This window comes from Protopterus annectens, chromosome 9.part0 (assembly GCF_019279795.1).
Source record: "Protopterus annectens isolate FY-2018-M chromosome 9.part0, PAN1.0, whole genome shotgun sequence".
NCBI classification, from domain to species: domain Eukaryota; kingdom Metazoa; phylum Chordata; order Ceratodontiformes; family Protopteridae; genus Protopterus; species Protopterus annectens.
Window position 1 is genome coordinate 369,794,443 of NC_056743.1, and position 23,419 is coordinate 369,817,861.

Consider the following 23,419-nt stretch of genomic DNA (forward strand, 5'->3'; position numbering starts at 1 on the left):
ACTGCCATCACAACTTTACAGATTTCCTAATGTTTACTGAAGAAGACACTGAGTAACAGTGCAGAAAGCACTTGTCCGTCCTCTCTTCTTCCATAATGATTACTAAAGAAAACACATGATCTGCACATCTGACATCCTAGGTCAGCCACTGGGACCTTTCTGTACTTTATGGGCTCACCCTGAACCCAACACGCAGACCCTGCCCTCCCCCTTACTGTTCTGGCTGGGTTGGGAAGATGCAGCCCCTCCCTTTGGTGCGGGCATACCATTGAGCTTGTTACTACTAAACCGGGAAGCAGACATTACGGTAACAATTATTTGTTGATTTCTTTGTAATGCCTTCACACTCTCTCAGCTTCCTTCACGTAGGACAACGAAGGGAGGAGCAAACAAAGTGTTACAGCAAAGAAAACATTAAAACCACACCCCAAAAAACCTGTTACCCCGTTAACTGAAAAGTACCGTATTTTTATATGTTTGTAACTGATGCATACGCACTGAAGCACTAAATCACTTTATATATGGTTGTACTAATGTTTATGCACTTTTTTAGCACTATCACTTTATTTTTTTTGGCGCCTTTCAGGCTTTTTAAATGTACCTAGGAAGTACCAAGTTTGTTTCTGATGAAGTTCCTTTGATCCTGGAACGAAAGCACTTAAAACGTTATTAAAAGTTTCTCTGTGACATTGAGTGGCATTGTATTGTTTTTATTAGTGATATTGTTAGCCATTATTATCATTAGTAATATTTGTGTATCTGTTATTGTTGCCATTGAGCATCACTTGTGTTATGCCTGTGCACTGAATTTATTAATTCTACCTTCATATATTGCTGTGCCTTGATCTTGCTGTTTACTGGCATAACATGCAATATCATGTAACAAAAATACTGAAAAGTAGAGGGCATGAAGCTATAGCATTTCAAATCTGCATCTTCAACAAAAGACATGGAATTAAGGTTTGTTTTCCTAGCCAAAGAGGCGTCTCGAATGTTCAGAAATGGATGCACAACACGAGCCTTAAACCCATCTGCTAAACATTTACCTGATATCTAAATTAAGTAGCTGTCTTCAGCACAGGCCAGAAAATCAGCGTCAGCTCATAATGTCTCTGAGCTGATTTGTGGAACTGCATGCCATTCTGCCATTCATGCCAAAGTGGTGTGTGCAAATTCTCTCCTTTTCCAGGATGTGTTGTTAGATAATGTACTGTGTAAGGTAAACAGCCAAGGCAAAGGCTTCATTTACTTCAGAGACGAAGCAAACATTCCAAACCCTGTCTGCTCTGAAGGCACATGCTGCAGCTGAGCTCACTCAGCCTTTCTTAGTCCGTGTGTGATTCCGTCAGTTTAGTTCAGTGACATTTTGGAGCATTTAGCTTGAGTTAGGCAGAGTTGGACTTTGAGAACAGTCAGTGACTTCAGACTTCTGTAGACTTCCAGATATTCATTTTCTTGTTCCAGTCAAATTTGTCTGCTGTTTGTGAACAGTCACTGAAAGGGTCCTGCTTGATTGATTGACACAGCTTTCTCCACAAAAAGGAATCACAGACTGTGATATTGCATCTTGCCAAATCTGGGACTGGCAAAATCCAAGAAAGTAGATACAGTGTGCCAGACAGGCATTCTGCAGCTGAATCTGACTTTAGCCTACAAGAGATGCCGACATCAAAAGTCCAAGGAATTGTTATCAGTTTTGTAGATCTCCAGAAGACAGTGGGTATATAATGTAAAACTATTTCACAGTGCCCATCCTTTAAGCCTGGACTCTTAAATTTGGTTTGACCATTTGGTATGCTGCATGTTGCTAGAAGGTACTGTTAGTAATTTGATGGTACACAGCATGAAAGTTAGAAGAACAAGTTAATATTTATTAATCGATACCAACTCAAAATTGTTAATTACGTCCTAATAAATTCTATTTTCATACGAAGTTCGGCTTGTTGCATGTTAGCCGTTTTAATTTTAGCTTGAGTCTAGATTTCTAGTAATTTTACATTTTTCCTTTCAGATATTCTTGTACATTCCTTTAGAAGTCTGCCGCCTTTTGTTACAGTTTCCCGACTAGGTCCCACTGATAAATTTTCACTATTGTACATCAGGTTCCAGTCCCCAGCCGTGAATAATAATTGGTGTTTTGCAACAGACCCCCACCCCCAGTCATTTCGTGCAGGAATGGGCGTAGCCATAGTGATCGGCATGCCTAATGACTGTGATGTAGCATGCAAATTATGCACGATTAACATGTCATGCATATTTGCCTGTGACGTCATGAATATTCATTGTCTAATGTAGTTTACCACCTTGAATGTAGTGCGATCTCGTAGTTGGTATATTTGTATTTATATACAAGGGGTGTGCAGGGGGCTTGCCCTCCTGAAAAAAGCACTGGGAAAAAGTAATACCTGTGAACTGCACTATCAGCTGATCAGAAAACCATATGTTTGCAAACAGTGTTTGTAGAATATCTGCACGTTTTGCTAAAACAGATTGCACAAAGTTTGTAAATGCTAAGCAGTCTATTAAATTCCACAAAACTCCAAAATAACACAGTAGAAACCAGAATTTAAGCTAAACACGTGGATTCAAGGCTATTTATTTCACATGGCAGATACTCTAGCTCACAAATGGGTGGGTTAAGAAAGTAATGGTGACAGCACACATACATTGCTGGTGTGTAATGATGCTGGCCTTTTTAACTTAACTTTTGTTATACATCTGGCGTAGGGCAGACGTCCTTGGAAAATCTCATACTAATTCATAATCACACACTTAACATGAAACCTCAGTGCCTTGTACTTTTACTATGAAGTATGCTGTTCTTCGTGTTTCACTGTTGCAGTCCTCACATATGGGTTATCTGGCTCCCGGTAGCCCTCAGTCGGCCTGAATGCCAGAGTCCTTGGTATATGACGTCAGCTGCCGCCGGTTGTAAAACTGATGTAAGAACATCAGGTATAAAGGGAGGCAGCCAACATCATTTCCTCAGGCTTTCTTGCCGCAGAGCTCGAAGCAGATGCAATTTGCACTAGTGCCGGTCGGCCGTTTACCTTCCTTTTGGTTTCCGGCTACCAAGTTGAAGACGCCTTCAGATAAGCACCCCATTGGGGATCCTCTTTTCTTGCTTTAACGAATGTCAGATAAAGTTAATAACTGTCTTGCCTGTGGAAAACATATTCCGCACCGTGATTTCCATTCCTATTGTATAACTTGTTTGGGCCTTGAGCACGACGTCCCTAACTGCGATCTTTGTGCTTCCTTTAACCTGCGGTAGCATACGCCGTAGAGCTAAGATTTTGTATAAGCATTTCAGAGTCTGGCCATAGTTTGTCGGTATGGTGTCTTCTGGTCTCCCTACTTCAGATATTCCTAGGAGAAACAGAGACAAGGACCGCAACAGGCCTAGGGTTAATCTGCTGACGACGCACCTGTGAAATTCGTCGTCAGCACAGCAGCAGTAGTCAGTGAGGCGCTTTCGCAGCCCCTGCAGTCTGCAGATTTTCAGCAGCAGGCCTCTGCCAAGACCTTTACGGAGTCCTCCATGCCGCAGGCTGCTATTTTGTCTTCAGACCCTCCGCCTGTCGCCGGCTCAGATGGGTCCAGAGCCGTTTTCAGGCACCGGCATCTGACAACTTTTCTTTTCGACATGAGACCAGAACCAGACCGATTACCTTAGATCAGACTTCTGCAGTTGCTAGGCCTCCCGAGTCCCTCCAGATTGCTAGTAAACCTCCAGCCGCAAACCTACTCACAAGCAGGCGTCGGCCTCCCCTCCTGTGCCTCAGTCCCAGTTTGTAAAGATGGCTGGTGATCTTCTTACCCTGATTAGAGGCTCTCACCCCCCCACCACCTACAAAGACTGCTAGGGAATTATCTCTTGATGTTTTGTCTGTCTCAGATTCTGAGATTTCCAGTATGTCTGCTGGTGAAGAAGGAAATTCTCAACTTTTTTCTGTCTTTGAGGATTCTGATGCTGAGGACTCTATCCCTTCTGCCTACCCTCCAGAAGATTTTTCCTTTGAGGATACTTTGAATACTCTTAGGGAGCACTTTAAATGGGAATGTCAGGATTTTCCTCAGTCTAAGAAAAGAATCAGGGAATTTTTGGATTTGCCATAGCATAAGCCTCTGGCTATCCCTCCAGTTTTGGAAGTTGTGGATGATGTTTTCATGGAAAATTCTTTAACTCCTAATTCTGTTTCTCCTGCCCCCAGATATTATAGGGTTCCTGAATCTCATCAATTCCTTTTTAAAAACCCTACTGCTGATCCGGACATTATTTCTCAAGGCCCGAAGGGTGTTAAGGCTACTATTGCTAAAAACCCTGTGCCTTCTGATAAGGAGTCTAGGGCTTTGGACAGGTGGGGTAAAAATGTCTATACCTCTGCAACTCCTGCCATTAGATCCGTGAATTGTCTTTTTCACATGCTTAAGTATCAACAGCATACTTTGGAGGCTATTAAGGCTAAATTTGGAGATATTCCTTCCATGTTGGAGAAAAAAGATTTACAAGACTTACTGAATTCTGCCACTTCAGTTAATAAGCATTCACTTTATTGTGGTTTTGACACTTTGGAGGCTTCCTGCAGAGCAGCAGCCACTGGTTCTGTAATTAGGAGGCATCCTTGGCTCAGGGAGCAGCCTCTTTCTGAACCGGTTAAATCTATAACTTACTGGATTTTCCTTTGCACAAGGACAATCTTTTTGGCAATAAGGCTGAGGAGGTACTGAAGAAGTTGGAAGATAAGGCAAAATCTGTGCAAGCTGTAAACGATTTCCTTCAGGTTCAGCCTCCTTGGTTTAGTAGGCATTATCCTTCCAAGAACTGGTCTTTCCCTGATCCTGGCAAGCAGGGTCGCTCTAGGCCTAGGGGTTTCAGATCTTCCAGAGGGCAGGCTTCTGCCCCTGAAAAGGCTAAATAATGGCATTCTTATTCTGCTAAATCGGGGAGTTCTAAACCAGCTTCCCAAGGCAAACATTCTCAATGACTCCGGCCTTCTTGTGCCTACCTCTGCGGGCCCTGGGTTTCCTTTGGGAGGAAGGTTAGCCAGGTTCACAGAGGTATGGTCTACCATCAAAGACTACAAATGGGTGCTCATTATAGTAAACCAAGTTTGCAAGTTTTACTTTCACACCTTCCCTGTTCTGCAAGGGTACCCAGACATACCCAGAACTCTCAGGGCAGAGGTAGAAACTCAAATTTCTTCTCCACTGACTATGGGGGTTATAGAGCCAGTTCCTGCAAATCAGGCAAGCATAGGTTTTTATTCAAGACTCTTTCTGGTACCCAAGAAAGGGGGCACCTGGCTCTGTATTCTGGATCTGCCTGTTATAAACACTTTTCTGGTGATTCCCAAATTCAAGATGCTCACCCTTCAACAATTACTACCAGTGCTGGGCAAGGATTCATGGCTGATAACTTTGGATCTCAAGGAGGCTTATCTGCACATCTCAGTAAGGAAAGTCACAGGCAGTTCCTTCGCTTCAGGGCTGGGGAGCAACACTTCTAATTCTCTGCATTGCCCTTTGGCTTATCTACTGCTCCCAGAGTTTTTACGAAGTGCCTGGCTCCAGCCATTGCTTTTTGCAGGCAGAGAAACATTCAAATTTATCCTTACCTGGACAACTGTCTCATTCAAGCAAACTTCCCAGAACAGCTAGAAAAGGATTTGGATTTCGTGAAGAACATTCTCACCTCTTTGGATTACACTCTCAACGAAAATAAGTCAAAGTTGATTCCTACAAGGGGGATTGTTTTCCTGGGAGCGAGTCTGAATACAGTCACCCAGATGGTATTCCTCCCTTAACAGAAGCAAGAAGATCTTTCGGCTTACTTCATGAACTTGGCATGCATGACCCAGCTCTCTGCAAGGCAATTCCTGCAAGCACTGGGGTTCATGGCCTCTTAATTTTGATGATCCCGTATGCAAGGCTGCATATGAGAAAACTTCAATGGTACCTCAAAAATCATTGGTGTCAACACACACAGGACTTAGACTTGATTCTTCCCCTGATTCCCTGTCTACAAATGGAGTTCCTCTGGTGGGTGACAGCCTGTTCTCAGAACAAGGGTCTGCCTTTCCGCCCACCACCTGCCAGCCAGACTCTCACCACAGACTCCTCAGATGTTGCATGGAGGGCTCATCTGGAAGGCAGGGGGCATACAGGGGACTTGAAGCACCCACCAGATTCATCTGCACATAAACTTAAAAGAATTGATGGCAGTGCAGCAGGCCTTGCTGGCTTTCAAGGACCTACTGTACCCTGGGACTACCACAGTCATGTGGTACATCAACAAGCAGGGGGGGACTCACTGTTACCCCTTGTGCAGATAAAGCATGAGACTATGGTCCATAGCAGCATCCATGGGCTTACATCTAATAGCCCAGTATCTTCCATGGGCTTACATCTAATAGCCCAGTATCTTCCATGGGCTTACATCTAATAGCCCAGTATCTTCCATGGGCTTACATCTAATAGCCCAGTATCTTCCAGGGAGGCTAAACTCCTTGGCGGATCATTTGAGCAGACATGTTCTGGATCTGCACGAGTAGCAACTGAGCAAGGACATTTTCCATCTAATCGCTCAGCATTGGGGCACCCCACAAGTGGATCTTTTCTCCTCTCACACCAGTCGTCTCCTTCCAACCTTCTGCACCAGGGAGTTTCACAACAAAGCTTGGAGGGTGGAAGCGTTGTCCTTCCCATGGACACATCTCTCCATTTTGCATTCCCTTATCTGCCTCTTCTTCCCAGAGTGCTGCTAAATATAAGGGATGAAAAACCAAAGGCTATTCTCATAGCATCAGATTGGCCCAGGCAGCATTGGTATCCCCTCCTTCGCAGCCTTTCCCAGGCTCAGCCTTGGCATCTTCCCCTGGTACCAGATCTGTTGGTTCAGGGAGGGGGAAAGTTCCTTCATCCTCATCTTCAAACTCTGCATTTAACTGCCTGGCTAATACTTTAAATCTTTCCAAGCAGGTGGTTGAAGTTCTTCATGAGGCCAGGAGGTCTAGCACCAGGAAATCCTATGCAGATAATCGGAAGATATTTTGCTCTTGGATGCTGGCTAAAGGAGAAGAGTCTTCCCAGCCTCCTCTTTCCCTCATTCTTGACTACCTAGCAGGTTTTGCTTAATGGTGGACTTTCCTTTTCTTCAATCAAAACTCACTCTTCAGCAATTTCGGCTCATTGTTCTTTTAAGCAACCCATTTTTTCTCATCCCTTGATGAAGCAGTTCCTGAGGGGAGCTAGTAATCTTGGACCTCCCAGAAGAGCTACTACTCCTGCTTGGGATCTTAACTTTGTCCTGGAAAAACTTACTCTGCCTCCCTTTGAACCAGCTGTCTCTGCAGATTTGAAGTTTCTATTCTGGAATACTGCTTTCCTTTTAGCTATTACTTCAGCTAGAAGGATATCAGAGCTGCAAACCTTAATGGCAGTAGAACCTTTCATTATTTTTCACTCTGATTAGATTTCTCTGAGAACTAATCCCTCCTTTATGCCTAAGGTAGTTTCCAGTTTAACCCTTAACCAGTCTATTCACCTGCCTACTTTTTTCAACAATCCCCAAAGTAAAGGGGAAAGGATTCTGCACTTTCTTGAGGTGCATAGACAGCTGAGATTTTACTTAGAGGACTAAATCCTTTCAAAAATCTGAATAGTTGTTGGTTAGTTTTGCTGCTGGGGCTCAGGGTAAAGCTACTTCAAAACAAACCATCTCCAAATGGATTGCTCATTGTATTCAATTTTGTTACCTGCAGCATGGGAAGGTTCCCCCTCAGGGTGTTAGGGACCCATTCTACTAGTGCAGCCTCTACCTCTGCAGCCTTTCTGAGAGGTATGCCTACTAAGGACATTGTAGAAGCAGCTACTTGGTCTTCTGTCATACTTTCACAAAGCATTACAATCTACCTTTGTTTTTTAAATCCAGGGCTGGTTTTGCCACTGCAGTTTTGCAGGGCCTTCTTACCAACCCTTAATCTGTGATCCCCCCCCCCTTTTATCTTTTTCCTGGGCTTTGGGAATCAGCCCATATGTGAGGACTACAGCAGTGAAACACGAAGAACATACTACAGTTGTGTACATTTACCATAAATGTAGATGTTAGAGTTTATTCACTGTTGCCATCATGGTTTCCCACCCTCCATTCCCTCTTTTTTCCTAAGGCACAGACTACATATTTTTATTTTTTGTATGACGTGTTCAGGGTGCTACCTTCCCGGGTTAGCCTTCTTTTGGGGGCTCCTGACAGTTAAAGCAAGAAAAACTGAGGAAATGGCATTGGCTGTCACCCTTTATACCTGACGTTCTGACATCAGTTTTACAACCGGCGGCACCCAACGTCGTATACCAAGGACTCTGGTATTCAGGCCGACTGAGGGCTACCGGGAGCCAGATAACCCATATGTGAGGACTGCAACAGTGAATACACTCAAACATCTACATTTATGTTAAGTGTACACAACTGTACTTTTCTTAACCTGCCCTAAGAGACTACACCATGTCATCACTACTAACTGTTACAGGTTCAAATATGTTTTTCCTCCATTGTTTTAAATCTGTCTCAGTTACTTTTGATAAGAAGTATGTGCCTTAACGTGCTGTAACACACCATTCTGGCTATACACTAACTGTACTGTGCTTAGTATGCGATGATCGTCTGATGTGAACATTATAGTGCTGCTTCATCTGACCCTATGCAGTGATTTTTGCAGTTTAGTGAGAGAGCTGTGACTGCTGTCTTCCCAGAAAGCAGTGACTGCATCCATGTTGCATAGTGGTACAACAGGAAGTGGGTGGTTAGATATGTGGATAGGGATGCTATTGAGAGTTGAGAAAAACGGTTTGTAACACAGCGGTACAAGTGTAGAGTAATTGGGGGTGGGTGGAAATTGGAGGAACTACCCTTGTGCACTGGGTCCCACCTGCAGATTGTGCACAGTAGAACGAGAGAAAAAAATCAGTGGAACAGTGACATTGGAAGAAGATTCTGAAAGGAAGGTGCATTTTTGTACTGCAGATGTTGAGTTTATCAGTACAAGTCAAGTTCGAGAGGAGAGTGTTGAGAAGAGCTTGAGCAAGCGGGTAGAGGGGAAATGTACTATAGTTTATAGTGGAAAAGATGCTTAATTATGGCCAGATTAGGATATGGAGAAAAATTGGAGCACATCACTCATTAAGAGTTGAGAGAGTAAAAAGGGAGGGACAGAGAAAGTACAGTAATAAGATGAGTAAATAGCAGAAGAGCAAGGACAGTAGGGTATGGCAGCAGGCACTGTGTTATCTGACAGGGGAGGAGTAGAACTCTACAATAAGCATGTACGTTGTACGTGCACTCGGTGGGGTGCAGCAGGCACTGTGTTATCTGACAGGGGAGGAGTAGAACTCTACAATAAGCATGTACGTTGTACATGCGCTCAGTGGGGTGCAGCAGGCACTGTGAAACTATGTTATCTGACAGGGGAGGAGTAGAACTCTACAATAAGCATGTACCTTGTACGTGCGCTCAGTGGGGTGCAGCAGGCACTGTGAAACTATGTTATCTGACAGGGGAGGAGTAGAACTCTACTATAAGCATGCACGCTGTACGTGCGCTCAGTGGGGTGCTTTATTTTCTACATCTAAGTTACAGGGAATTTGCATAAAGGCCTATCTGTGAAATGGGAATTTCCCTGGCCATGCTAACGTAATTAACAGTATGCTAGGTCAGAAGTCTGTATGATTAGTTTTGTAAGTTCAGTTTAAGGAGCACCAGTTACAGATGCTAAAATTAATGTTAAACTGTAGGCAGGGTATTAACTGCTGCATTGTCTTGAACCATTTGCAGTATATGTATGTATGAGTTTTGCTGATTTTTCCCTCTTTCTTGCTTCTGTACTGGAAGTGTGTTACTTAACAAAGCTAAATCAGTAATATAATGCAAACGGGAGAAGTAGAACAGCGTGGGAACCATATTTCAGCACGCATGTATTCATGGTAGAAAAATACCTTGCTATAAATGTGTGCTTGGTAATCCAACAAAATTTGGCAGTATGAAAATATTTATTCATTTAAGTCAAAATGGCAAAGAACTGCAAAGTCGCATATTCTTGCTGGACAACACATTGTATTGTTAGTTTTTCTGTACATTTTCATGTTTTTGTTTTATTTTCAGTATTTTGCCGATTTGAGAAACAGTATAGTGAATAGCCAGCCTCCAGAGACACAGCAAGCTATGCACCTCTGCTTCGAAAATCTCATGGAAGGTATTGAACGCAACTTATTGACGAAAAACAGAGACAGGTTGGTACTTGAGCCTTTTTTTTTTAATATTGAAGTGTACTGTTGTGCTAATGTTTTACTTTGTGAACTCTCTAACTTCTCTGGTTCTGTGATGAGGACTTCTACTTTTTGGCGTTTACTAACAATAGTTTAGTAAATAAATACTGTAAAAGGGGTCTGGCTGACGAGCTGCTCAGATGACTGCAAGCTAGGAGCTGCCATTAAATCCCCAAATTACTTGGCCATCCTGCGGGAAAGTTTGTTCCAGATAATTACCTGGTGCCACAGTCATGGACTGAAATTAAATTCCAAAAATACATTAATGGATCCTTTTGGAAAGTCATGTACCCTGGGAACTTCCACGTTGGCAATACACACCTGAGAGTTGACCCAGTTCAGGGTTTGAGAACTTATGTGGATAGTGACCTTTGGACCAAACTGTGTTCATTGTCATAAGAAAGTCCTATTGTGTCGCACAGCTTATAAACAAAGAGATTGTGTCTAGATCTAGGGGATGTCATTGTTCCCCTTTTCTTAACCCTCATTAGACCAGTCATTCAGTGTAATGCCCCCTTTGCTGTGTGTCTTCCAGACAGACGCAGTAACTGGAAAGCCCGCAGAGATGCCTTACTAAAAGGATACAAAGCCTAAACAGTATCTTCTATGTGGATGGTCTGAAAGCCTTTTCACTATACTCTGTATCCTACAGACTGTTAAGCGGTGACCTGTGTCTAGCATACAAGGCATTCTCTGACCCAGGGTGGAGTTACTGCACATTAGCAAGTGAAATGGTATCAGAAATACTCTGTCTAGAGTTCTATACTCCCATCTAGAGCTCTTCCCCAACATTAACAAAACAGATTGAATAGACAGGTTTTTCTCACAGAGGATACCAGTGCTGTGTAACAGATGCCCCAGCCACATAAAACAAAGCTCATCCGTGTCCATATTCAAGAACAACTTGGATCTGCATACAGGAAACAGAAAGTTTACCCCAGAACTGCCCCCCTGTACTACTGATGGATGGAGGTACCTTCTAAATGCTTTATCCCATGCATGGGTCTCCTCAAATTATCTATGGTATGATCCCAATTATTCTCATTAGAAAACAAAGGTAATCTAGAGGACTCAAGTGAAGTCTGGTATCTCGCCTGTGACCCAGAGGGTGACAAGACTAACAAGAAATAGAGTACAGAGGATTAATCCAGATGAAATCACTTTAGCTGACAGAGCTAAGAGACTTGTTCTCTTTGTCTGTGATACCCTTGAGGGACGTTTTATGCCTAGCCAATTCCTTTTTTTTTCCCCCTGAAAAAGAAAGGTTTTCTTTCAGCTTTTTGTTACTTTACTGCTTCATACTTAAACATTTTTCTACTTTAATTTCTGCCATGTCAGATAAACTGACAGGTTTCAACAAATGCACTTCTTGTGGGCACAGAATTCCAAATTTAGATGCCCACAAGGAGGGCATTAATTGCCACAGAGCCAGTCACCTGGATACTAACTGCAGTATCTGTTCCACCTTTAACCCAAGGGATTTGGCTGACCGATGCAACAACTTGATTCTGAAAAGCCTTCTACCTGCTACTTTGACTTCATCTTCTGGGGCTCAAACCTTCACCAAAGTTTCTAAGTCTGCTCCTAGAACTTCGTTGGAGCCACCTGTCAAGAGTTGAAAAACCTCTGATTCAACATTGTCAAACCCGAAGACTTGATCTTTGGATATGAAATCATCTGATCCAAAATTCTTGAATCCTATAATAACATTGACTAGCCCAATGGCATCTCCCTTGAATCCCAGACCCTTGGATCCAAAGCCCGGCACTTCTTAAAGAAGTCACATGCCAGAGTATTTGTTAAAACCAGTTTCTCCTACTGTGCACTGTCCATTCTTGCAAACCAATAAGAAGCACTCAAGGCCAGAATCCACTACATCACAGATTTTCCAGAAGTTTATCATAAGTGGATGTAGATGGGATGATGAGAAAAATTCTCAGAACTCAGATCCAGATTTGGGGGGGGGGTCATACTGGCTCCGTCCCCTATTGGATCCATGAGACTTCCAACAATGTCTCATACCATTTTATCTCCTTCTCCAGTCCCTTTGAGTCCCTGGATCCGAAAACCCTGAGAAGTCCAGAGTCTAATCTGAAGATATCTCTGACTGCGACAACACCCCTAACTAGTTCCGCTCTGATACCTTAAGATTGGAATGGGTTCTGGAGCCACAATGTTGGTGTCGGACCCTTGTGACTGGGATTGACTCCATTGTTGTCGGATCCGTCCCTGCCCTCAGAACCTTGGCCCTAGATAGTTTGGGTCTGATTCCATCCTCAAGTCATGAATCCATGCGCAATTGTGACCTGCCTGTACCAGGAACTTTGGCTCGGATGCAGTGGGTTTCAGCTTCTCTGGGTCCATCTGCCTTGAAGGTCATAGAAAATGCTTTTTCTCCCTTTAGAAGGACCACCTTCTCTTTCCTTGGATCCAGCCCATATTCCCTTGTCTGTTCCATGTTCTGATTCAGTCATTCCTACTCCTCAGAGACGGCCAGTTCCAACTAGTTACCAAGAAGCTCCTATAGATGAACTAGTCTCTTCGGATACCTCCCCTGAACAACCCACAGAAGACATCCATCTGAAGAAAATGTGTAAGATGAGGCACATATATTACCCTTTGGAGTCTCACAAGGAGGATACAGATTTTGATGAAGGAGAAGGGTTCCCCCAGATTGGTCTATATCAGAACATCGAAGTATTAAAACTTTGAATGTTCTGATATCGAACACTGTTCAGCGAACGCTAATAACAGTGAAGCTGCAGAACAGCGAATTCTTTCCTCGAGAAAGAATTTGGTTGGCCGTTTCTGTGGCTTTGCTATTCTTAGCGGTGTGGTGGAAAGTTACGGGTTGGGTTCAGGTAAGTGTGCGATTATTTGTACATTAGGGTTAGGGGTCCTTTAAGTGAGTTAGGGCGCGGGTTAGGTAAGTGTGCGATAGTGACGGACCTTAGGGTTAGGGTTTGGGTTAAGGTAAGTGGGTCAATAGTAGTGTATGTTTAGTTTAGTGTAGCGTTAGATGTAGGAATTTAAGTGTATGTGTGTGGTTGCTGTTTGTTTGATGTGCTTGTGTTGTGTGTATGTGTTTCAGAGCAGCAAATTTTTTCCATGGGAAAAAATTCGCTGTTCTGAATGTTCGAGATTTTCAGGTTTAGATGTTTTGGGGCCGATGAAATAGCGTTCGCTATTTTCATCTTTCGATAATGTGATATAAACGCCCCCCAGATCACCACTGGATGATATTTCCTTTAGAGACATATTACAGATTATCCACCAAAAAGGTGGTTGGTCTTCCAAAAATCTCTCTCCAGAGGAACTGGTATTTTTGGAAGCTTTTGTTCTGGCCCATCTATGTCTTAGGTTCCCCTGCCCCTGAACATGAATGAAGCAGGATACTGTTGAGACCTGATAAATTTTTAGCCCCCCTTCAAAGATAGATCCCACTGGAGCAAAGTAGTCCCAGTAGATGATATGGTGGTGGCAGCAGCCACTAAGAAAGCTATAACAGAACTCTTCGGTCCATCAGCCAAACAGGGAGCCTAGGGCGCTAGACAGGTTTGGAAAGCGAATCTTTCCCTCCGCAACCTTCGCCCTGAGGTCTCTCATTTAACCTGGTTCACTTTACGAGACTTCAGAGATAGTTGGCCAAGGAGCATTCAGATTCATTCTGAGTACGTGTCTGCAGAGGATTTCAAAAGAACTTCCTCTCAATTGGCCACTCTGTTGTCTATTTCAAACGCTTCAATGAGGGTGATCTCTCTCACACACCGCTTAAGCCCCCTCACGAGCAACTTGTTCAGGCATTGCCCTAAGGCGACATGCATGATGCGGCTGTGTGACTTTGAGTAACCTTTTATGATGACATTCATCAGTGCCCCCTTCGATGGCACATCCTTATTTGGGCCATCAATAAAAGAGACGCTTACCTGCAGAGAACAAGAAGGAAAGACTTCTGCAGTGGGAATCGAGTTTGTTCCGAAAATCTCAGGGACCTTTCCAAGATCTGCATGGGGATAACTCTTCCAGAGGCAGAGAAGGAAGTTCCAGTGGGAGACATTGCCCTAGAGGCAGAGGAGCATGCAAAACCAGAGTTTCCAGGATTCCTTTCTGGACAGACACTTCCAGTGCCTCTGAAGTGCTGCCTGACTTTCCAACTCTGCATACCGCCAGGGGACCAATTATCCTTGCACCCAGATACCTGGGCAAACATGACAGGAGATTCCTGAGTGCTAAAAATAATATCCAGAGGTTATGCCATTCCATTTGTCCAACTTCCTGTTCACAAAAGGAAGAAATTTCCTGATGTTCGATGTAGTCAGAGGAAAATGGCAGCACGTGAAATTCAAAAGCTGCTAGAGAAGAGTCGTCAAAGAAGTCCCACCAGACTAATCAGAAATTACTCATGCTTCTTTTTAGTGCCCAAAAAGCTGGGGGGACAACAGACCAATTTTGGATCTCAGAAATTTGAACAAGTATGTAAAGAAATCAAAGTTCTGAATGGTCTCTCTGAGTGGAATGAATTCAGTCCATTTTGCCATTTCTTTGCAGGGATGATTGGATGTGCTGTATAGATCTTCAGGATGCCCGCTATCACATCAGAATAGAGAGCCGGTCCAGAAGACATTTACACTTTTGGCTGTGAGCTAGTCATTATCAATTCAGAGCCCTGCCCTTTGGATTCACCACAGCCCTCAGGGTGTTCACCAGAAACATGAAACATGGCAGTGGTAGCTGCTCATCTGACACTCAAAAGATTCCAAGTGTTTCCATATCTGGATTTGTCACCTCACTGCAGATATCTTCTTCAACAGTCCAGGGACTGTTTGCAGTCAATTTCCCAGTTACTTCAGATAACAATAAATTATGCCAAATCATACTAGACACCAATCCTGAGCCTGGAGCTCATTGGTGCACATCTGAATACAACAATGCATATAGCATCACTACCAATTCATCATATATCCACACTTTGGTATTGGGTCCATCTGCTTATTTCCCGTCCATCTCCCCCAGCCAAGTCAGTTCTTCGGGCACTAGGATCTATGGCAGCAGCCATTGTATTGCTTCCTTTATCACAATTCTTTATGCGTGTTCTTCAGTGGACTCCAGCTGTTCAGTGGTGTGTTCTTCAACAACTCCTATCCTCTCCAGTCAAAGTGCTATTTGCAATCGTTACATCAGCTGGTGGATGCAGATGGACAACATTCACCTAGGACAACCTTTTATTCCACCACCCCCCAATGGCCACAGTGACTACGGATGCCTTCTGACTGGGTTGAGGGCCATTTTTTGGAAAGGACAATTCAGCGCATGTGGTCCCCCCCAAGAAACCAGTCTGCATATCAGTGTACTACAGATGAGAGCAGTCCTGTTAGCATTGCAGGCCTTTCAAAATGCTCTGTCTGCAGGGCTATTGCAATTCAAAAGACAATATGCCTGTAGTCTGGTACATCAACAGACAAGGAGGAACTTGATCATACACCCTCTGCAGAGAGGCCATGAGAGTTTTGAAATGTGCAATCTCCTCAGGCCACTTTCTATTTGCAGTGCACATAACAGAGAAAACCAACATGTTATTGGACAAATTAAGTAGGTCCATTCTGATGCTGCACAAGTGGTCTCTCTGGTGAAAAGGATTTTTCATCATTGGGTCCAGCCTTGCTGCGACCTCTTTGCATCCCCCCACTATAACAAGTGCTGCAGGTAATTTCCTCTTATCCCCCCTCAGGGTGGGTAAGCAAGAGATTCTCTAGTCCACATTTGGCCCTCTCGTCTTTGTTTATCCCCTTCTTCCCTTGATTCCCAAATTTCTGCAGAAAGGAAGTCGGCCGAAGAGCTTAGTCATCCTCATTGCCTCCTGGCCTCGACAAATATGGTTCCCCTTGTGACGCCTGTGCACTGGCCCAATAATCAAGGAGCCTCAATCCTCACCACTAACACCAATGAGGGGCGTCAACATTGAGAAGGATAACAAATACACACACACAGTAAAGTACAATTTCCCTTAAGAGCACACAGAGAACATAGTCAGTCTGGGGCTGGTTTCTCCCTTTCTCTCCAGATCCCCAATAAGACTCCCCACTGGCATAACTATAGAGTAGGGTCCTTAGCCAGGGTCCCAAGCCAAGTCCTCCTACCACTCTTTCTGTCCAACCAGAGTTTCGTGTCCCTGCCCAAGTAGCTGACACACACACACACACACTTTGCGATATGATTTATACACAACTACACAGACACTCTTGGGGAAGCTGGCACTGGTTCACTAGCTGTGCCCCTTCTGCCCAGGCTATAAGGTAGTAATCACCAAAGGGTGTCCAATTATTACTGTGCAATATTATCATCAAAATGGTAAGTGTGACTGAGCAACAAGGCTTATTTGAAGTGGCTTTGTACATTATCACTGTATACATGCAATGTACTTTAGAACTTAAATTATCTCTACACAGAACAGCCACAACTGAAAGGTTTTAAAATATTTAATAATAAATATCACACGACAGTACTTCTTACTACACATTGCTACTCAAGAGTTCAGAGATCACAGGAAAATGCTTAAAATAATACAGTATAATAGTTCTGACACAAATATAGAAAACAGCTAGTCTAAACTTACTATTTTCTATCTATTCCTTAAGAAAAACACTGAAGTGTAAGATCCTATTTACATATAGACAGAGCAAAGCAAGTGCTGATGAGTGGTCAGTTCTGAAGACAAATACAAAACGCTCTCTCTCTCTCTCTGAGAAAGTCCTTTAAATTGATAATACATTCTGCTGACTCATTTTAGATTACATCATTCTTAACAATTCTGTGGTTTCCCAGGCTAACAGAAACTCTGCATTAACATCTCTTAGCAAGCTTGCACCTGGTCAGGAAACTACAGCTATTAAAGACATTATATATGTAAAATCTAGCAATTAACTCTAGTCTCAAAACATTTGCTGGTTCAGACACCATGGCTCCAAGCTCTTAGATCAAAGCAGTCATAAAATGCTTGACTTATCAGCTTTCTTACAGCAGAGTGCACTGTTACATTTGTGAACTTCAACATCCAATACAGTGTTTTCACATTTAAGAGAAAAAGCCTGTGGCTTATATTACTATTTACAAATGACAGCATTATCTACAAAATTCTATCTAGCTAGGCTGGCAGCCTTCACATATCTTCCCCCGGAGAACTTGAGCTAGTTTTTCAAGTGACCCTTGAGAAACGTTGCTTGAGAGGGTTAGGTCTATCTGAGTATACCTTACCCTATTCCCTGTCTTGAGAGCCCGTCTGCATTGGCATTGCTACTCCCAACCCTAGCCTCCAACTTAGCAACTTGGCATTTTGCTGGTTGGCTCGATGTAACCACGTTAAGGTATTGTGATCTGTAATTACAGTGAATTTCCTTCCATACAGATGAGGCTGAAGTTTCTGCAGTGCCCACACTATGGCTTGACATTCCTTTTCTACAGCTACATAGCATTCCTCCCTGGGTTGGAGCCTGCAACTGAGATAAACCACTGGGTGCTCTTCTCCCTCTGAAGAAATCTGGCTAAGTACAGCCCCCACCCCATGGTTTGAAGCATCCACCTGCACAACAAATTCTTTGCTGTAATCTTGACTGGCTAACACAGGGGGTCCTCCCAAAGCTTCTTTTAGCTTCTGGAATGCCTGCTCCTATACTGTGGTCCACCCTACCTTATCTGGCCTATTTGTCCTTGTCCGGTCTGTGAGGGGAGCAGCTATGGTACTATAACTGGGGACAAACTTTTTGTAGTACCCTGCTGTCCCTAAGAATGCCCTCACCTGCTTTTTGGTACCAGGTGCAGGCCATGCCTGAATAGCTTCTACTTTGGCAGGTTCTGGCCTGATATTAACACTCCCCACTCTATGTCCCAGGTAGGATACCGCTGCTATACCCACCTGGCATGTGCTCGGCTTAATACAAAATCCTGCCCTCTGTAATCTGCCCAGCACCTCCCTGACATGTTGAAGGTTCTCTTGCCAGGAATGGCTGTAGATGGCAATATCATCTAGGTAAGCAAGGGCAAAATCTCCTGCTAGGATATGATCTACCAGCCTCTGGAAAGTCGCTGGGCATTTTGCATCCCAAAGGGCATCTTTGTGAACTCATACAAGCCAAAATGAGTCACCAAGGCTGAACTCTCTCTAGCAATGGGAGTCAAGGGCACCTGCCAGTAACCCTTGGCAAGATCAATGGTGGTAAGATACTTAGCCCCATCCAGCTGCTCTAGGGCTTCGTCTCTCCTAGGCATGGGGTAAGCAACTGACTCTGTGTGAATATTTAATTTCCTGTAGTCCACAAAGAACCTGGTGCTGCCTTCCTTCTTTGGCACCAGCACAACTGGGGAGGCCCTGGGACTGTTGGACTCTTGAATTACTCCTAGTTCCAACATCTTCTGTATCTCCTCCTTCGGAGTCTGTTTGACTCTCTCTCAGGCACCCTATAAGGGGCCTGCCTAATAGGCATTTGTAGTCCTATATCCACCTGGTGCTGCCCCAGGTGGGTGCACCCTGGTTTCCCAGTGAACACGTCCCCAAACTACTGTAACACTGCTCAGATTTCTAGAACCTGGGTAGGAGATAGCTGCTGGGACATTGCTACCCCTTCCACTGAGGTGTCAGTCCGAGCCTCACTGAGGGGATCAGTCACCAGCTCTCCCTCAGACTCCTGCAATCCATTGCAAATACTCAGTATAAGGGCCTCTCTATCATGGTAAGGTTTCATCATGTTAACGTGGTACAATTTGTGCCCCTGCCTCATGCCTAGCATTTCCACCATGTAGGTAACATCACATCTGATATTGTTAATTCTTGTTCATTCTTTACGTGTGGGTATCGGTTCCGACCCCGTGTGGGTATCGGTTCCGACCTCGGAACTGAGCCGGCCATCTTCCAAGCTTGCGTCAACTACAAACGCTCGAGCTAAAACTCTTACCCAGAATTCCCCTCTCCCTGTTACCTCAGATTTCGTTTGCCGCATCGCCATTCGGTCGTGTCAAGCTACTTCTCTTGAGCTAAGTACAATATTTTTCTTCATACTAAATTCTAAAATCTACCTTTTCTCACAGAAAAGTTATTGGATAGTTTTCTCTTAAGTTATCGCATTTAGAGACTATCCTTTCTTGAATCTTTTCAGTTCCTTTCCTCCTCTTTACCGCAAGGTAATTTCTTTTTTACCATTGTTGGTAAACCCCCTTTCCTTCTTACCTTCGGGTAATTCTTGTACCATTGCTGGTATTTCTTCTGGGTTTCTGTCTTCCTTTCTTTCTAACATGGCAGATAGAAAAGGTAGTCCAGGATTTAAAAGATGTTTAGATTGTGACCATAAATGACCTACTTCAGATGCACATTCCCTGTGTGTCTTTTGCTTGGGTGTGCCTCATTTAACAGTTGACCCGCCCTGCAGGATTTGTAAGAATTACTCTAACAGGACGTTGATTGAGAGAAAAAATAAATTAATATCGAAGGGGCTACATAAATCTCCTTTTTCGGAGGCTATTTCTGGGTTGGAGGCTTCAACCCCTCCAAGATCCCATAAGAAAGAGTGATGAACATATAAAGGCCAAGTCTCTTCCTTTGTACCCTGCTGGGGACTCCCAGGAACAGAGACCCAAGAAAGCTAAGCTTTCCAGTTTGGATTTGACTTCGGCTCCAGCGCTTTCGGTACCTAGACCTTCGGCACTGAGGCCATTGGTGCCATCTGTGACTTTGGCACCGACTAGCATGCCCTTTACTGTATCGGTACCGAGGGGCTCCTTGGTTCAGACTTCTTTACTGGCACCGACTGTCCAGTCGATGCAGACTGTTACGACATTGATGGATTTTTCGACACCCATTGCCTTTTCGGCTCCGACAATTTACCTGGCACAGACTACCCTCTCAGCACTGACAATTCAGTTATCAGTACCGATTTTTTCGGTTCCGGCCTTAGCGCTGACAACCACTTTGGTACCGACCTTATCGTTGGTGCAGACCATGACTTTGGCACCGATGATTTCCTTGGTGCAGACACTTGTAGTGCAGTCCTTTACAGCTGAGGTGGGCACCGAGCTTTCTCCTTCTTTGGATAGACCTGATTTCCCCCCAGCCATGTCCATGAAATACACTAGAAGCCTCTCTGAACACGACGTGTTGCGTCTTGTGGAGCAAGTGCTTTTGGCCAGAGGTATCTCACCTCCCAGGACCTATCCTTCTTCAGGAGGTGATCACCCTTTACCAAAGACCCCTACTTATTCTCCTCCATTGCCTTTGAAGCCCCTTGATATAGCACAGTCATCCCCCTCTACGGTTCCCTTTGTGGACCTCACTAAGGAGCCACAGTTGCCTTCATGGCAGGAGAGTTTTGCTGTGACCCAGGATGTCAGCTGTGGCGTACGTAAGTTGGTGTTTCACAGCCATCCAGGGACTCCGAGTCGGCAGGCTGAGGCACTTAGGAGAGGGGTGACCCCTGTCCTGGACACTCACCCCTCTTCAGGTGGACCAGCCTTCCAGCTAATGGAGAAGGCTCTGGTGTCGGCTGGCGATCCTGTGCTATCACTCTCCCCGCCCTCCTCTGGACCGTAATGTACACAAGTCGCTCCTGGCGGACAACGGGCGCAAGGGCCACAGGAGACCCTGCTTCTCCCTCTGAAGAAGTTCGTCAGAAGAGCTCATGCAAGAGGAAGCACATGGACTACACAGGGGAGTCCCTTACTGAAGACACAGACTTTGATGATGGGGAAGGGACCCCTCGTTCTCCCTCTGAGGTATCCTTTGGAGATATTCTTGAAATTCTTAAACAGAGAGGTGACTGGCAGCCCTCGAACCTGACCTCTGAAGAGTCTTGTGTTCCTGCAGGCCATTTGCGCCTGGCCCTATACCTCCTGGGTTACTCCACCTGCCGATGAACTGGTCCGGCTCATCGTGCAGTGTGCATGGAAGGCTCCTAACACCGTTGAGGCCATTCCCCAGAGGCCAGATAACATTTTGTCCCCTTCTGGTACTGATCCCCATTGGTCCAAAGGTCTTCCTGTAGATGCTTTGGTTGTGGCGGCCGCAACTAAAAAGGACCTGGCGGAAGAAGAAAGACAAGACTGTCCATCCACCCAACAAAGAGTCCCGGGCTCTGGACAGAATAAGGAAGCATACTTTTGCATCAGTGATCTTTGCAATCACATCCCTGAACTATATGGCAAACTTTACCAGGCTTCAAAGAGATTTAATTTCTGAGCTCTCTGAAACTTTGGCTGGAGCTGTGTCTGATGAGGTCCGTGACAAAGTGGCCTCTCAGCTAGCCACCATTGAACCGATATCTAACTCCTCCATGTGCCTGATATCTCGCGCATTAGAAGGAGTAGCTAGAGCGGCGAGATCAGGCATTGTTCTGTAACAACACACCTGGATGCACTTGTGTAATTTCATGGAACCCTTCAAGGCTTCCTTTCTCAACGCTCCCATCAAAGCCTCTTCATTGTTTGGACCCAAGGTTAAAAGCACACTGGCCAAATGTGAACAGGATGGTAAGACCCTTTCTGCTGTGGGTGTCCGTTATTCTTCCCCTCAGAAACTTGGAGTGGGAAAATATGGTACAAAAAGTCTCAGGGTCCTTTCCATATGACACACAGGCCGAGTTCTCCCCTAGAGACAGATGGGAAAACTCACAGGGAAGACACCCTTTTTGGGGCAGGGGGGGGTCCGCGTAACCAGGGTTCCAGGGACTCTTTCCCTGGCCAATCCTACCAGCACTCCTGAAGAGCAGCCCAACTGCTTTCCTCTGGAAGTGGTTGGGGGTCGTTTCTCTTTGTACCCTTCTGCCTGGCTAACCATCACCACCGATTCTTAGGTACAAAGGATTATAACCAGAGGTTATCATATTCCCTTCGACTTTTGTCCTGCTCCCCAAAAAACTTACCCGACGTTCCACTCAGTCAAAGGGAAGAAGCAGCTTTAGAGATTTCAAAACTGCTAAGAAAAAAGAGTCATCCAGATAGTCCCTCCAGACCAGATTGGATCCGGATTCTACTCAAGACTATTTTTGATGCCAAAGAAAACCGGAAATTGGAGACTAATTTTGGATCTCAGTGTTTTGAACAAGTTTGTAAAAATACAAAAATTCCGGATGGTCACAATACAGTCTATCCTTCCACTTTTGGACAAAGACGATTGGATGTGCTCGATAGATCTTCAAGATGCATACTACCACATAAAAGTGGACAGACCATCAAGAAGATTCCTTTGCTTCCGTCCGGGAGCCGGTCACTACCAGTTCAGAGTACTGCCATTTGGACTCTCTACAGCCCCCAGAGTGTTCACAAAGTACATGGCAGTCGTCACAGCTCACTTGCGACTACAAGAATTTCAGGTGTTTCCATACCTAGACGACTGGCTCATCTCCGCCCCCACCAGACATCTATTGGAAGAAGCCCTGGCATACTCTCTCCTCTCTGCAGAAAGGCTAGGCATAACCATAAACTGACAAAAATCCAATCTCACCCCATTTCACTCCACAGAATTCATAGGGGTCATCTTGAATACAAAGAATTGCAGAGCATCCATTCCAGAGCACAAAATTCTACGAATAAAGCAACAATTGATCCCAGTCCTTTCAAGGGAAAAATCCACAGCTCACTCTGTTCTACAGTTGTTGGGTTCCATGGCAGCCTCCATAACCATTGTACCCCTGGCCAGGTTTCACTTGAGGCTTCTACAGTGGCTACTGCTCACCCAATGGTATCCTTTTCAGTACCGTCTTTCAGCCAAAATTCGGGTGACTCACAGGTGCAAACAGGATTTAAATTGCTGGATGGCCCACAACCCGTCACAGTGGTCTCACCCTTTCTTCCCCCAACAGCCCAAGTCTACAGTGACCACGGACGTCTCCCTGATGTGGTGGGGGGGGCTATGTCAGGGACCGATAGTCCAAGGTACTTGGTCCGAAATGGAGGCCCATCTGCATTTTTATGTATTTTATTTATTTTACATTTGTTAACCGGGAAAGTCCGACTGGATACATATCCATTTTCAGCAGAGGCCCGGGGAGAAAAGCTCCATGTTTTGAAAGCATTTAGTAACAACATTAAAAATGTAGGTATTTAGTAACAAATAATGATG

At 44.6% G+C, this 23,419-nt stretch overlaps 1 protein-coding gene across 1 annotated transcript in view; it reads left to right on the top strand.

The window, feature by feature from the left end:
• Nucleotides 1-23,419, top strand: part of XPO7 (exportin 7) — a 4,001,819-nt gene that overhangs the window by 3,937,896 nt on the left and 40,504 nt on the right. The window contains exon 26 of the mRNA XM_044082110.1: nt 10,157-10,284. Coding sequence (XP_043938045.1) covers nt 10,157-10,284 — 128 coding nt within the window. The remainder of the gene's footprint in view (nt 1-10,156; nt 10,285-23,419) is intronic.